The sequence below is a fragment of the Papaver somniferum genome, chromosome 6 (genome assembly GCF_003573695.1).
Source record: "Papaver somniferum cultivar HN1 chromosome 6, ASM357369v1, whole genome shotgun sequence".
Taxonomy (NCBI): Eukaryota; Viridiplantae; Streptophyta; class Magnoliopsida; order Ranunculales; family Papaveraceae; genus Papaver; species Papaver somniferum.
Window position 1 is genome coordinate 87,876,338 of NC_039363.1, and position 17,692 is coordinate 87,894,029.

The 17,692-nt window shown below is 36.7% G+C and overlaps 1 protein-coding gene across 4 annotated transcripts; it reads right to left on the minus strand.

Moving 5' to 3' along the window:
• Positions 1-3,682: 3,682 nt before the first annotated feature.
• On the minus strand, positions 3,683-11,660 carry LOC113288309 (transcription factor TCP2-like). Of its 4 annotated transcripts, none has more exons than XM_026537310.1 (4): positions 11,134-11,660; positions 10,878-10,988; positions 8,650-10,671; positions 3,683-4,004 (listed from the first exon to the last, which is right to left on the minus strand). In XM_026537310.1, the coding sequence occupies exon 3, from the start codon at positions 10,218-10,220 to the stop codon at positions 8,700-8,702; it is 1,521 nt and encodes a 506-aa protein (XP_026393095.1). In that variant the 5' UTR covers positions 10,221-10,671; positions 10,878-10,988; positions 11,134-11,660; the 3' UTR covers positions 3,683-4,004; positions 8,650-8,699. The 4 variants fall into 4 exon arrangements, with proteins under 4 accessions (XP_026393095.1, XP_026393094.1, XP_026393096.1 ...); XM_026537309.1 differs by having other exon boundaries at positions 8,650-10,674; XM_026537311.1 differs by having other exon boundaries at positions 10,878-10,999.
• Positions 11,661-17,692: the final 6,032 nt, after the last annotated feature.

The following is a 17,692-nucleotide window of genomic DNA, read 5'->3' on the forward strand; positions in this document are numbered from 1 at the left end:
TCTAAGTTTAGGACAAGCTACAGAAGTTGGATGTGATGTTAGAATGCGACAAGATTATCTAACAGTTCATGACCCAAGTGGAAGACTTTTTGTTAGAGTCTCACGCTCACAGAATAGACTCTACAAGATAAGTCTCATGATTGGAAGGACATTGTGTCTGAATATGAGACTGGAAGATCAGACATGGAAGTGGCACGCAAGGTTAGGACACATAAGTTTCAGAACCTTAAAAACTATGTCTCAGAACAAGATGGTTCGAGGGCTACCACAACAAAACGGAGTGGTGGAGAGGAGAAACAGGACTCTAATGGAGATGACAAGAAGTTCTTTAAAGGCTATGCAGGTACCTAATTATCTATGGGGAGAAGTTGTACGACACTCCACATACCTAATAAACAGGATACCTACGAAAGCTCTGAAAGACATGACTCCATATGAAAGTTTGCGAAAGAGAAAACCAAACATAGATCATTTAAGAGTGTTTGGTTGCAAAGAATACGCAAAAGTTGATTCTGCAACTCTTAAGAAACTGGATGATCGATCTCAGACTCTTGTGAATCTAGGAATTGAGCCTGGATCCAAAGCTTACAGATTATTCAATCCAACAATGAAAAGAGTAATAGTGAGTCGAGATGTGGTATTCGATGAAAAAGCAAACTGGAACTGGAAAGAAACTAATGATGGACCAAGTAGGGATCCAGGAATGTTTCACATGAGATGGGGTCAAGTAATTGATGAAGGCAAAGGACCCATAATCATCAATACCAATGGAAACAATGATGTTAATCAAGAAGAAGAAGAGAATAATGAAAACACTGAGAATAACGAAGAAGTAGAAGAAGAAGAAGAAGAATAAGAAGAGATCGATGAAATAACTCAACCCATTCCACTGCGAAAATCAACAAGACAGATACAAAAGCCACAGTACCTGGAGGATTATGTTCTTCAAACTGCAGAAGAATGTGAGATTATGCTACTTTCTGTTAATGATGAACCAAGGAATTTTCAGGAAGCAAAGGTCTCGACTAAATGGACACAAGCATGTAGAGAAGAAATTATTTCAATCAACAGAAACAAGACTTGGTTTCTAGTTGATAAGCCAGGTGGGGTAAAAGTGATTGGTCTTAAGTGGATCTTCAAAATAAAACGGAATGCTGATGGTACTGTCAACAAATATAAGGCAACACTTGTATCTAAGGGATACGTTCAAGAATCAGGCATAAACTTTGATGAAGTTTTCGCACCAGTTGCAAGACTAGAGACAATTCGTCTCTTAATAGCAGAAGCAGCATCAAACTCATGGGAAATTCACCACTTAGACGTTAAGACAACATTCTTACATGGTGAACTGCGAGAAGATGTGTATGTTGAACAACCAGAAGGTTTTGAAGTAAAAGGACAAGAGCATAAGGTTTATAAGTTATCAAAAGCTCTATATGGTCTAAGACAAGATCCTCGAGCCTGGAATACAAAGTTAGATCAAATCTTAAGAGAAATCAGATTTGTTAAGTGCTCTAAAGAAACATCAGTATACAGAAGAGAAGAAAAGGGAACGCTTCTTGTGATTGCAGTCTATGTAGATGATCTATTTTTGACTGGCAACTCCCTTAAGGTGATCAATGAGTTCAAGAGAGAAACGTCATCAAAGTTTGAGATGTCAGACCTCGGAAAACTCACTTATTACCTTGGCATAAAAGTCCATCAAGGAGTAGATGGGATTCAGATTAAACAAGAAGCTTATGCAAGGAGAATTCTGAAAGAAGCAGGACTTGAAACTTGTAATCCAACTAAGATACCAATGGAGTTTGGACTTAAAGTTTCAAAGGCACAAGAAGAAGCTGAGATTGATCCAACGAGTTATAGAAGAAATGTTGGATGCCTTAGATACTTGTTACACACAAGACCAGACTTGGCTTTCTCTGTGGGAGTAGCAAGCCGTTATATGCAGAGTCCATGCAAGTCTCATGGTGATGTAATAAAGCAGATATTGAGATATCTAAGAGGAACAATCAGCTATGGATTGAAGTATGGTCGAGGAGGATCAAAAGGAATTGTTGGGTATAGTGACAGCAGTCATAATATTGACCAAGATGATGGAAAAAGTACAACTGGTCATAAATTTTTTTCTAGGAGAAACACCTATTACATGGTGTTCACAGAAGCAAGACACTGTAGCCCTCTCATCCTGTGAAGCTGAGTTTATGGCCGCAACAGAAGCAGCTAAACAATCAATATGGCTTCAAGAACTGTTGGGTGAAATCAAAGGAAGAGAACCTGAAAAAGTTCTCATCAAGATTGATAATAAGTCTGCAATTGCACTCACTAAAAATCCAGTGTTTCATGGGAAGACGAAACACATTCACAAAAGGTATCATTTCATACGAGAATGCATCGAGAAGGAGGTCATTAACGTTGAACACATACCAGGAACTGAGCAGAAAGCAGATATATTGACAAAGGCATTAGCTCGGATCAAGTTTGAAGAAATGAGACAATTGATTGGAGTACAAGATATGTCACGGGTAAGGTTGAAGCTTAACGGGGAGAATGTTGGTTAAACTTCAACATAGAAGTCACTAACAAGCTGGTTAGGACAAGATTAGGAAATTGATGTAATCCTAAGGAAATTAGAAGTCATCTAGTTCTAAGAAAAGGAAAGACATTTAATAAGGTAATAGGACTAGAAAAAGGAATTCATAGTTCTATATATATATGATCACCAAAGTTGTGGTTGATCATATGAGCAAGATTAGAGCTTGTGTTTAGTTTTGAGAGATTTTCTAAACATCAATAAAGAAAGTTGTCTTTATATAAATTAAGTTTCATTTTGCAGTTGCCATTAATTAAAGATTTAAAGGTTTAGAGCAAATCAACACGGGCCCAAGCAAGATGATTGTCTTCCCTCAAGTGGAGGAGAGGAATATCTTGGCGGTTAGTAAGTTGAAATTTGGGGCCAAAACTTTGGCCTTCACGGTCGGGTTCGACAGTGAACGAGAAATGTAAAGGACCACTTCAGCTCAAACTTTAGCAGACAAAAAATGGTCCTTAGTTTGGTATTTCTCATAGGCAATAGCCTTGAAAAGGAGGGAATTACTGCATCCATTTAAAATATTCCTCATCTTAGAATTCCATATGCTAAATGCCTAAACTGGACAACCGTGTGTTGGACCAATTTAAACACGAGAAAGACGTAACACTCCCACATAGCAGGCAAATACAAAATCGAAAATGTGAAAAACTACTTAATAAAACTCACAAGTACTTGTTCTACTTTTTTCTTATTTTTGAAACAGGACAATCGCTTAGATTTGGATTTTTGAGTAAAAATAAAGGTCAAGTTGTTATATAGCTCTTGTTGAGGGTAGTGGACAGATTTCCACCTCCAATGCATTTTTGCTGGAAGTGAGAATACATGTCTTATCATGATTCTTGCGTTTGGGCTGAATTGCATATGGGTGTGGAGACCATGAGACTTGGCCTAATGCTTACAAAATTAGGTTGGTATATCTTAAGATTATGAGAATATAGGGTTTACTACACCAAATGGAAAACGAATCATCTAGTGAGGAGAGACGGTACAGCTGAGACTTCCTCCCTCAACCCACTACAATCAGTTCGATGAAATCAGAAACCATAGCGGTATTATGAGTAACCAATGAAGCATTAGGTCTAAGAAACTGAGTTGAAAAATGAGACGTTGTGGTATTATAACAAACTAGACAGGGAGCGAGTTGAAAAATGAAGGACGATGAAAACAATACATAAATGAACTGAGATGGATTGATGTTTTCATCCCCTCATAAACAAGACCACAAAGAAACGCATTGCGCCTGAATACACATAAATAGCAGAATATACGAAAACAAGCCGATTCACATCTTGATGGCAAAGAAGAGGGAAAAGAAGTGGTAATAAGTACCATCTGATAGTGTTTTGATACCTAAAGTAGGGAAGGCACTTCCGATCGTTCACCATAGCTCACCAATCTTTACTTCACCTGATGACTGCATCACATACACACAAGAAATATCAGTACATAATCCACCAACACATCCATAACGGCAAGTCTTATGGTAGTGCAAGCTATGGGTATTAAATGAAAACATTGAACCTATTACCAGATTATAAAAACAAGAGATAACATATTGCTTACGTGTACTCGGATCAGTAATGTGTTTAAGTTCTGTGCTCTACAGCTAAAATGAAGCCTTGATAATCGTGAAATCCAAATAGAAACCATTTAGAAGTCAGGTTTTTGGTTTTTTATTACAGAAGATTGAGGAAAACATTTCCAACAAAATAAGAAAAAAGAGTACGCCCAGATGTTTTTTAATAAGAAGTGATCACCTGAGCAAAATAATATGATTCAAATACTTGATAACTATGGCTCCTTGTTATGTCTATATGTTCTTCCTTGCAAATGCGGTATAAACATGTGTATGCTCAACAAATTAACCGTTCTTATTTTAGCTACTCGTTGCTTCTGCATCTTCTACTGTGATTGGGCTTATCTATCTTTGGTACTAATCAAGACATCTATTCTTGTGGGGAAGGATTATATGGTGCTGCTGGCTTGCCAATGACAAAGGATACATGTATAATAGGTTTAATCAATTTGCAGTTTACTAAAAAGCACTATTGCCATGGGCTCGTCCATGAATAAGAATATGCATAACAATGAGATCTGTATAATGGAATAAACATATAACACCATTTTTTGAACTAATCTCGCAATATAAAGTTCACTCAACAGCTTCAGAACATTCTTCATCGTTTACTGCAGACATTAACGCCACAAAAATCTCAATATTTAAGCAAATCTAATATACGATGAAAACTTGTGCACTGATGAATGATGTTGCCACTTTTATAATCTGCAGTAGAAACTGTATTCATTCGTACAGGCAGCCAAACCAGAGACCAGATAAATAAGATGGATATCAGTTAGAATTCAAAGGTCACTAGTACTTTTTTAGATTTTATAAGCTACTAATAAGTTAAGCCTTTGAATCCTGCATTTAGGCTGTCAGTCGGTTGATTTGAGTCAGAAAAAGTAAGCTACTAAAGGTGTAATTTAGTAAGATTAAGAGCTTTATACGATTGTTAGTGCATTGATAGTTGGTAACAATTTAAGAGTAAACTAGAGTATAAGTTAGAGTTGTGCAAGGAAAGCCTGGTGCTTCCAAAGTCCGAACTCGTCTATAATCAATAAATCGTCTATTATATCTTATAAGATAGGTTTAGCAATAAATTGTCTATTATATCTTGTAAGATAGGTTTAGTTTAGTTGTACTGGTGAGGAATCATGCAGCTTTGTATAGGTTATGCCTGTACATCTCCATTGCCTGTTCTAAAATCTTACAACTAGTTTCGGTAATAAATTGCATGCACGGTTTATAGTTTACGCTAGACCTCCAACATGTGCAACTGGCATGAAGTAAATAATGCTTGTAGCAAAGTTGTGTCCGCAGAATTTTTAAGCTATAAGAAAAAAATCGCATGTCGAAAAATGGAAGTTTTATGCATCAGTTCAACCATAACTTGTGCATCCAAGTACATGTGCATTACTTATTTTCTAGAATATTTGTTGTTACTAAAGGGAAGCTGTAACGATTCTACTCAGGACAGAACATGGGTATGCAGATTATATCCAGATATATCCAAGAAATTAGAATGTCTTTGCAAAATAAATTAATATCTACTGAGATAATCAAACAACAAAACCAAAGGAAGCATTTCAATAAGCGCTAGTACTTCTGGTAAAGTTAGCACTAGGAAGCGAGGCGTGCACTTAACATGCGCTGATAAGGCTTAAAAAACTTGTTAAAATGGAAGCAGACAGTTCTTATTCTCCAGTTTTATGGAGTATTGTTAATGTCATACCTTAGAATGTGGGAGATAATTCTTTAGACTCTGGAAGTAGGTGCTTGTACTTAACTAGGACAAGAGTTGGATAATTCTCTCTAAAACACTCTTTCAGAGTTTTTTTACATAACTAATAATCCTTTGCCTAGTATCGGCCGGATGATTCAAAGACTTGGTAATTCAACTAAAACTATTCTATTGCTTGAGGTACATAATCACGACTTAGCTACACTTGGCTACTTCTATGTTTTAGGTGTCGAACTCAATCTGCACTATACTTCTTCCACTTCAATATAATGTGCCAAACTTCTCTCCCTTATAGAGCGACAAAAAAATAATCTCCCTCTTGATAAAAAAAATAATATATATATATATATATATTTATTTATCATGACAACAGTGTTCTTGTGAGTTCAGCCCAACTCCTCCTCAACCAGGTTTGGCTTGAACGAGACACCTTTTTCTAATTTTCAGGATTTCACACTAAATAAAGCAATTGTAGCTTTACTCGAGGAGAAAAGTTTCTGGCCAAAGAGAAATTAAGCTTATGTTACCCAATTCATAAACAACCCATACTAACCAAGTCGTGAAGCATGTTGGTGAACTTCAAGATGCAGTGGCAATCAAATAGCTAATAATGTTTCTTAAATTTCGCCATAAACAAACCTATAACAAATTTAGTAAAGATGTTTTCTTAAAGGAGTTTTACCGTTGGTAATAAAAATAGAGATACTCCCATAACTCTTCACTGATCTTCATTAGATTTTCTTAGCAAAAATAGAGATAAATATCAATCTAATGCCTTTTTTATTAATCGTATCGTATGGTGCTATGTACGCTATCCGTGTCCCCGTTTCCTAGTTTTTCAAGTTGTCGTGTAAGGTACCATACTGGACACAGGACACTGACACCATGTCCGTGTCGCCGTAACACAGCAAATTACCATTTATACGGCATCCTTCCTACAGGCCAAGCATTTCAACTTCAATTCAAGCAAAGATTCAGTTCTTGGCAAAGTTTGATGTACCTACTATGTTAGACATGAAACTTTTTCTACAGGGTCATGTGCATTTTTCATCTTCTCAGACATACCCCGAGCCCGAGGTGCTGAACCTAAGATTACCCTTGAAATCCTATGCAATTCATGAAATTAACTACACCAAAAGAAACTCCTCCAGCAAAAGCCGATATCACTTTTGTGTTTCTTAACTTTGAACAGGTTCCGTCTAGCCTAAAATAGATTCTTGAACATGCGTTCAACTTGCTTTACTACCCTGCATATTGCTCGAGGTGGTGATTTATGAAAAGTGAAGTTCTTGACCTAATGCCATATCATTTCTACAACTTATGGTGTGTGTGTTTTTTTGAAGCATTTCTACAACTTATGTGGTAATACAAAAGGCATGGTAAAACTATAACTTGCAATCTCATACTATCTGATGCCACATGCATTCAAGGATACTAATACCCCTATTATTAGGAATATGTAATCAGAAATAATCTCCTACTTGTACAACTACAAAAGAACAAGCCAATGTTCCATTCCATAGATATGAAAGGATGGGCACCTCAACAAGCCAAAAACCCTCTCAATTTGCATTCTCATTTGTAGGGTTTCTTAATTTATTCATTGAATATTCCTATTATAGCTGACCATTTAATCTAAAGTTTTAAGACCTCTTTGATGGTTAGTTTGCCTTCTCTTTAATCAATTTTTCCTATTTGTTTCCAATTGCTATTTCTCCTTTTAGTTATGCTTTTAGGACGTCTACTTATTAGAAGTTCTGTAAAAATGACTTTATCAGCATTATAGGTTGCGCATCCAATTGAGAAATAATGTAATTTTCCCTTTTTACAGTAACATTAAGAAACATGTTACAAGTACTCAAAAATGATTTTGAGGACCCAAACAGGTAGGATACTATACAATGCCGCCAATATTTCATGATATTTGAGAAATAAATTCTATTGTATCATAACTTATAATCCGCCTTTATAAAGATTATGTTCAAGAAAATGGACCACTAAATCATTATACTAGAAAATAGAACCTAGAGAATGCAGCACTTTGTGATAATTACTAAACTATGGTTATCCTATGTTTCTTTCTTTCTTTTTTTTTTTTGATGCAAGACATCCTATGTTTAGAAGACTTTTTCCGATTCATTGAGAAGAAAACCTGAACATAAATTAATAAACTATAGATTTATTATTTATATTCAAAACCCTAACATGTTTTGTCTAGGTAATATAAAAAGAAAGCTAAACAAAAGCTAGTTACAATTTTAACTACTTAGAAAAACAACAAAACATGGTTTCTTCATGATATTACTGAAACAAAAATGAACATACTGAAGCAAAATCTCTGTGAAAGAGTGAAACGTGGCTGACTTCCGACATTGCGCCGGTATAATGTTGGATGACCCAAAATTGTATTGATATTCTAAAATCTGCCTTCAAATAAACCCATTGGATTATTGGAGAGACACTGTGGATAAAGACCTAAGAGGCTCATGGATGGCTAGACACATGTCAAAAGAAAGCAACAGATTTACTACTAAACAGACAATGAAGCAGATCCCATTGTCGCATGAATCAATGCAGAGGAACAAGACAATATTATACCAACTGGAAAAAAGTATGTTTGGGTGTTATCAAGAATGGGGTCAAAATGTAACAACACACATTAATTAAAAGAAATGAAAACACATTTAGAGCCCATATACGAACTGATTAACTTAAGGAAAGCAATGAGAATCAAAATAGCAGAGATCGAGTACTTACTGGTAAAGATGAAGATGAGCCAAGACACTTGATATTTTGATTTAGCCTTTTCAGTTCTTCCCTTTTCCTTTCATTTCTGAATGACTGCCTCCGCCATCACCGTAACAGAGCTGAAGGCGGCCGTCAAATCCAGATGGGAATTGATTCCCTGCGGGTGTAAGGGAAGAAGCAGCGTTCCCAACATTTCCCATGAAGAATGGCATGTTTGGTCCATCTGAAGGAGAAGAAGAAAATCTCGGTTGAAGGTGATGAGGCAACTGAGATTGTGATGAATTGGACTGAAGGGTCCCCCTATTGAAACCAGCAATGCCTGAAGAGATTGTAAAATTTAGATTATATTCGTTCCCATTGGCGGCGGTAGCAGCAGCTGTGTCCGGAATAAGGTGATCCGATAAAAATGAGAACTGATGCATCTCTGGATGCTGCTGCTGCTGATGATGATCAGCAGTAACAGTGAATGGCGGTGGTGGTACCCCCATTGTGTGGGGCGTCGCCTGAGAAGCATTTCCATAGTCGTTTTGGGTTGAAAATCCGGATGATGAGTAGTGATTGTTATTCCTCAATGTACCTCCCCCAAAAAGACCCCCACTGAAATAATCCATTTGTGTGGGAGCTAAAGGACGGTGTTGCTTACTGATAACAAAATTTGAAAAACCAAGGTTTTGTTGGGCTGCTGATAAAGAGGAGCTATTGTTATGCTGAGCACCAGTGAGAAGTTCAGTGAAAGAAGAGCTCTGAGCATTTTGTTGACGACGGCCAGTTGAAGAAGTATGATGAGGAGCTTCATCTGGTTTTTCCTTTTCCTTATCTTTAGCAGTTCTTTCTCTAGCACGTTCTCTGGCTTTTACTCGGATCTCGGATCGAGAAAGAGATAAAACTGAACCCTTACTTGTCTCTGAAGTGCTACTGCAAGCCGATTTTGACAAGGAAAGATTGTGTTGTTGCTGCTGATGATGCTGATTATAAGCAGAATCCGTATCAAATTCCATCTCAGCTATGTCCAATCTTGGTTCCAAATTGACGTTGTGGTGTGTTCTCTTGTCATCACATAGTAGTTGTTTTGGTACATCTGGAAATGTAGCATTGAGTGAAGGAAGTTCAGTAATAGCATCAGCAGCAGCTTTAATCAACCATTCAACAGCTTTGCTAGGTTGATCATATCCTAAACGATCTTGTAAATCATAAAATTGTATAGCTGTAGAGACCGATAAACGAACTCTCCGATCTCTGAGACCCTTTGCTGTTAACACTTTACTATGACGATCTTTCCCACCGGAAGCTCTTGAAACCCTAAAAATTCTTGATGATTGCCAAGCTCTAAGTCTACCATTATCATTACTACCAATATCAAACCCACCAACAGTGCCACCAGTTGTGTTAATCATAGCGCTGTTAATGTTAATAACTTTTCTCTGATCTGCTGGTTCTTCATCTTCAGCATCTTGTTGTTGTTGTTGATACTGATCAGCAGCACTTTCTTTTCTTCCTATTTTGTTGGAATCGTTTCTAGAGTTGCTAATCCTTGACAGTTTACAAGGCTGATGATGACTCTGAATATCGTCCACCTCCATACCGCTTTCATGCCTTTCTCGAGAAAACTTAAAAACAATAATAAGATCTTATTTTAATTAATATATTTTTTTATTGTTCCTCCACAATCGAGAAGAAAGAGAAAGGAAAATTAAGTTTCTCTTGTTTGTGTGTTTTCTCTGTCTCAAGAACGGTAACAGTTTCAGCAGCAGCAGTAGTAACAGTGGGAGAATTAGGGTTTTGACGAAAGGGTGCGGCAGGTGGAAGCAGTACTGGTTTCTTGCATTTATTGATGACGACTTGCTTCAGTACTTTTTTGTGTTAAATCTCTCTTGATCTATCACGCTCTAAGCCGGAAAAATGTCAGCTATCGTTTAGCTTTTTTGTGCAAAAGCAAAAACCTAGCTAGCTCTGAACAGATGAGCTGTTCTCTCTCTCATTGCTCTCTCTCTTTCCTTCCACACACTGTTTCTCTCTGCTCAGTCGCACCTACTGCTGAGATAGGAAAGAAAAAAAAAAGTATCTGATGCTTGTAATTAAGTCGTACAGTAAAGCCTGATTAATAATTAGACCGTCTTTGGTATAGCTAGATAAAAGATAAACTCAGACCCTAAAAGTTAAAAACTCTAAAGACGGGAGTAAAATAGAAGATCCAACGTTTAAAAGTAAATGGGGAAAAAAATTCATTTTTTTTTTACCTTGAAATGCAATTAGGTGGATCTGCTTAAAGATTTAAGCTTTTTTTGTTACAGGAAATTGAAAATTTCCAACATTTGGCCTTTAAACTTGATGCAGAGATTGATTATTAGCTGTTTCACAACTCCACGAGAAAAATATGAAGAAAATTAGTTACAACTGATGGATCTGTATTACATTTTTCAACTCTTTTCTAAGACACAAGATTAACTAAATGAAGAATCAAATTTATAGAAGAAAAAGTATTTGATGACTTACTCGAAACAGATTAGCAAAGCTTTAACCAGAGATCGAGAAGCTATGATGAATCAAAACCAAATAGAGAGGAACAAAAAAAAAGAAAGAAAGAAAGAAAACGTTGTTTGCAAGTTGGTTTCCCAATTTCTCTCCTTCTCTATCAGTATTCAATCGCGGATTTCCTGTGCTACTGTTTCCTGCTTGCTTATTCTTTCTCGAGCTTCCAATTCCGAAATCCCAAGACCTAATTATCTATTTCTAAACTGTACGGATATTTCTTGTTTTAGCTCTTCTTTTTCCGTCTTCTTCTTCTTCTTCAATGTATAGCAGCTCTTCAACAGCTCAAATAATAATCCAATTCACCTTAAAATCAGTTATCATCACTAACTAGTCTTCTATCTGAAAATGAAGAGATAAGTTATAATGAGCATATAGGAAAGTAGTAGTCTGAAGAGATAAGTTAGGGAGGGTTCTTGACAAGAAAATTAGAAGTAATGAACGGTTTTATCCGTAATCTTGGGCGAGAGTGAGCTCGCACTTCAATGCCCTAAGCGTTCCTCCATTTAAGCATTCCCCGGTCTTATCAGACAAGAGCGCCGTTCCCATTTCTTAAACACAAAATTGTTTAAAAAGACCAAAATCAACAATTCCTGGGTGAAAAGGACAGTTAGATTTCGATACTGTTTAAATGGACAAAAATATAAAAATAGCCTGGATGTGACCAGTTTCATCCTGCCCATTTTCAAATATTTTTTTTTATTTTTAATTTACACAGGATGCATCTAGTTTTATCCTTGCTATTTTTTAAGTTTATGTTAGGATGAATCCAGTTTCATCCTTACCATTTTTTTTTGTGTCCATTTCACCCAAACTAATTTTTACTTGTCCATTTAAACCGTGTTTTAAAAATATTTGGATAAATGACCCATTTTCCGTTTCTTAAATGTCTATATACTTTCTCTTTTTCTTTTTCTTCTTACCAAATTACAACTTACCCCCTATCAAGCTAATAAGCCTAAGACCCTAACTCTAAACTCTTATTTTAACAACCGTACATCACTACAACCACTTTGGTCATTTTGAGTTATATTATCTTTATTGACCAAATTCTAAACCATAAGTTGCTACTTGTAGAACCTGCAGTCACGCACCTTGTTAGTTGAAAATTGAGGTAACACAGTTGACTACATTATTGACTAAGATGAAATCATGTTTTAATACGGAGTCTTACAGACTACGTACATTATCTTGTGTAGCTTTCTCATAGCTAGAAGTCACGCAGAGGTAAACTAGTCTCTAGAAGAACGGAGGCCACCGATTCCTTTAAGCAAACTGGTACAGTCAAGGTAAAAATAATGAATGGAGGGCTTTTCTGGAACTTGGCTTATTATTATTATTATCCACAGCAGTTTATCTAGTTATTAAAATTAGCAATTAGTTAGGGACTTTATTTTTATGACAAACGACACCTGTCCAGTTGAGAACTCGTCCACTCACTCCCTCACTCACTTTGAGTACGGACTTTAGTGCGTTCTTCATACTAGTGGTGAAAGTTAGGTCATTAAATTATCAATGTCCGTACGGATCATTATGTGTCTCGTTGCCTCCCATTTTCAACCTAATCCATATTTAATAATAAAAAAGTGTAGTGAGCTTCTCCTTTTTCTTTTCTGAATGGCATTTGGCTAGACAATTTTAATATGGCTAGACCATCAGGATTCTTTTTCCCGTACACTATTATTATGCTTAATTTTCTTTATAAATTACGTCCTAATTCTTTTTTGATTTGCTGAGCTTTCTCGATCAGGCATTTCAGGCTTTTGTGCGCTCTATGTTGCGAGAACGTTTCAGTTGCTTTGCAACTTTTCCAAATCGCCAATGGTCGTTACAAACTTACAAAGGAGAACGTTGTCATTTTTGGATATTCTAGGACAGTGATAAAAATCCGGTACCAAGACTTGCATTTTATATAACCGAAATTATTTTTCTCATCCGCTAAAATACATTACAAACTGCTATTGCACTGCACACTGTAGCAAGTTGTCACCCATGTGGCAGATTATAACTGGCTTCATGTTTGAAAGAAAATCTTTTACTTTTTCTTTGACATATCACTTTTTCCTTAACTTTGATCTTATTAAGTGCACACCAATAAGTCCAAGATATTTTTCTATCGTGCCAGAATCTTGCAAATCACTAGTCTCATTATCTTAGAAAGAAGCGTTCTAGTATGTGGTTGGAATCCACCCAAAAATCTTGATTTTGGTCAACTTGGTTATTAAGTAGAATAAGCAATACATGATGTAGAACATTTGATTCTTATGAGAAGAGGTCTGGTACCTATAAGGCCATATAGCTAGGCAATAAAAGAAATACAAAATTTCTATGAGGTTAGACTTTTTCTACTATTACCAAATGTCTAACGAACTGGACATTTATGTTGCAAGTAATAATACACACATAAATTCAGAATGAATGCAATTGGACTGGATGAACTTATATTGTTGAAAAATCGTTATATTTTTCAAACCATGTCCTTGAAACTTGCTTCAATATGTAGGTTCTTGAAATCTTGATGGTTGTTCCATAAAGATACATTCATGCAAATAACCATGGAAGAAAGGAGATATATCAAGTCGTTTCACAATTTATTGCTTCGACAATGCAATAACACGGTCCCAACAAGAGTTGAACAAGAACCGCGTTGGACCATAAAATCGAGCCGAATCGAAGACACCGAGCCAAAACCGGATCGGAACTGATTTCAACATCTAAGGTACCGGTTTTCTAGTCCAGATGTCGAGTCATCACCAGTACACAGCTACCGGTTCTTATGTCATTTCCGACCAAACCGCACCGGAAGAAAAATGAATAACATAAGCCTTTGATTTGATATCCTCATAGTATTTCTAACTGTTAATCCTTGATAGAGGATTTAACCTAAACCTAGGCTACGTGAATCAACAAGTCACTTCTTTTTCTTTATTTCTGATTAATTACTCAAGAATATAATAATAACAGGCTCATAAAAGTCGGGGTGATAATAATAAATTAAACATCTTATTTATCATAAAATCATAATATAATAGAGAGAAAAAAATTAGCTAGTTGAAGAGTTTTACAAACGCCAACACAAAGAAGTTTCGTTCTTTGGATTTAATTATTGAAGAGTAGTATAAACATCCCTTCCATGTCTTTCCTTTGATTCCTCCTCCTACTTCTTTCACCTGGAGTTTTTCGTTCTTTTAGGATCGCTCCTATAATTTTCTTTCTTATCATCACTTACTCTCGAATTTTACTTCCTTTTAGTAAACTTGTGTTTCGTTAGTGTACCCGGAACTAAAACTGGACCAAACCGAGCTGACATGCATTGGTTTATAACTGTACCGAACAAGCCAGGTATAGGTACCGGTTCCAAATTAAACCGTGTCGAAAAACCGAGCCGAATTGTATTGTGTGCACCCCTAGTCCCAAAGCGTGTTACCTTTACTAGACGAAAACTATTTCTGTAGTGAACTTCATCAAGTTGGTTGAACGTTTTGGCACCAATCTTGCTCAATATCTTTGCATTAACTAATCTAGATTCGACTTCAAGTAAAATACCCAATTGTGACCACAAAATTTTGGCATTCACTAAATATTTATAAGAAAATAATCTTTAGGTGTCAATCTTAAGGCCTTATATTCCTTTGTCGACTTAACGCAAAATGCCCTCCTACCAACACCTCGATAAGCCTTAAGCTCTGTAACATGCAACAAATAAGTAAAAACAACTGATATGTGTATATGATGCTTCACAGAATAATTAGTTACAGAATCAGGTTAACATTTAGGTTTCTCGTGGTACACAATTTTTGATCCAATTAGATATATGGTCTAAGAAGGACCAGAAATAGGTGAAGGAATACCCTATAGAAATCTGAGCAACAGAAAAACATAATCGGAAAATACGTGACTCTAAAAAAAGTGGAGGTGATGAAGAGAAAACAAGAATTGAGTCAGAAATATGTAAGGCAAGAACTAAAAACTCATCAAAAATAGCATGTTTCGGCAAGAAAAAACCTTTCTTCTAGAGTTTTCATAGCATTTATAGCCTTTATGGAGAAGACTACAACCTATGAAAGTATACTTAGAAGTTTAGCACTTAGTTTATAAAGTCCAAAATTAGGATAACATATGCAGCCAAAGACTTTGAAGAGAGAATAATCTAGTAGCATGAAAACAAAATACCAAAAGAATAATGAGAATGAAGAACTTTATCACCTCCACATTTTCGCTTCAAAAATAAAATAAAAATGAAGAACTTTACTGGGAATCTGTTAATAAAAAATATCGTAGTGTGACAAGCATCAAATTAGAAAAACTAAAGCAGATTAGCCTGGAATAAAGATTATTACCCACCTCAATAATGTGTTCATTTTCTTTTCTTTTTTCAGCTAGACAATTTTGTTGGGAGGTTTGAGGACAACAAATTCTTAAGGAAATACCATTTTGGCCGAGATAAACTAGGACATTTAAATTAATGATTCATAATATTTATACACTAAGATGATTTCCTGGTAGAAAACAATAAATTTTCATTCATCGTTTGAAAATGTTGTGTGACGGACCGGAAAATTACGCCTAACGCGCCAGGGCGCGCAGGCCATAACTTCCTTGATGCGGCATACTGGAGCTACTAACCAGGATTTAAAACTAGGAAAATGTGCGTTCATTCATGCGTGATCGTGGAGCATGATGCAACAAACTTAGCTTCCACACCGTTCCAAGTTACCCTTGTTATGCGAAGGGTTTAATCCATAGTGGCTTATGCCGATGCATAGGCCAGTGTAGGCCTAATTCCACCTCTCACTTAGCTTAAGCATTGCTGAGAGCATGCACTTGTCTTGCTCTTGCCAATGGTGCGGCAATCAGGCTCATGTTGTATTTTCCTTAGGCTTATGCAAGCTCTGCTACTTCCATACCAATATAGTTTACTCTTTTGGCCATGCCAATGTGCCATTGGTTCATGCCGAAGTCGAACGCCTTAATAAGAAGTATGAGAATCCATGGAATGGAATGCAACTTTCCTCATCAAGTTGGTCCACAATCATCTCTTGCATCGCAATACCGAGCTAGATGATATGAGAGGCCAGAATGTCGCAATCATCTCTCAATTAGATGATATGAGCGACAAAGTGTTGGGCCGACAATGCTGCAACTCATTACGGCTGCCTACGTACCCTTCCCTACTCTAAAGGGATCAAGTACAGACCGTAGTTCATCCACGAAAGGACAAAAACTTAAGCCAACTCGTGTTGCAAGGTCGTGGTCAAGCAATAATGATAATGACCAAGTCCGTATTGGATGTTCCGTCAAAATGCATCCAATTGATGCATATTTAGTCTGTGGCATGGCATAGTGATGCCTTCGCATCATATACCCCATTGGTAAGGCTACGCGGCTATAAATGAGGCCTAAGCATCATTTATGCTCTTCTGGCTAACCTATGAAGCTTACTTGGTGCATAGTCTGCATATGCACCTTTAACCAACTACCCCTCCTTGTATATGTTTTAAAGACATTTTTACAACTTAAATTAAGGGAGGAAAATGACATCATCAAGTCCAATTTTAAGGTGCTTGCTTCATGATTCATGGTCGTTGTCATGCTTCTCTGAATAACCAGCCATGATGGTTATACATTCAGTTCTGGCCCACAGGCCAATTCCAATGTCCATCCATGATGGTTGAACATTTCCTAAGCCAGGTCCAGTGAAGGGCCTTGATGGTTGTACTTAAGTCTTTGTCCCATAGGCCACTCCAATGTCCAGACATGATGGTTGTACATTTCCAAGGACATCATGCTTTGGTCTGTTGCACCATTGTGATGCGATATTTTCCATAGGACAATGACCTGCGTATTACGCCATTATGGCACTACTTTTTTCTAGGCCAGCCACCCAACTGGCCTGATGGACTATCGGTGCGAGATTGGCTCTTGGAAAATATAACTTAAAACTTGCACCCTCTTGGTGCGGTATTGTCCCTTGGCCAATATATATTCGCAATGCGCCTTACTTGGCGCCATATTGGCTCTAGGACAACGTTCTTCATAGCACGTAAATGAAACTTGAGATGAAGCTTCATCTCATGCCATGGCACATCTTTAAGCATGCTCCATGCTAAAAACACGGGGTGTTACATGATGATCAAACATGTTGTGCCAGATTCTGGAAGAAGAAGCAGTGAGGATATGAAAAACATTCTTGTTATGGTAAAGGAATCGATCTACATGTTATGACAGCCAAAACCTTCAGCAGGAACTTGTTTTGTAGCAAGATCTTCAATTAAATATCCCTAAGGATTCAACTCAGAGAAACATGAACTGTCCTTTTTAAACCTAGATATAGATACAAATTTTCTTTGAGGAATGTTGGAAATATGCCTCATTATTAACTACCACTTTGGGAATCTATCCCGAATTTTCAAATTTATGGGAATCTATTGTAGATGTTAGCTTGTCCATCTAGAAATTGTTAAGTAGCTAGTAAAACTCGTAAAAGTCATTACACCCTTCAACACATGTGTAAACCGCACAC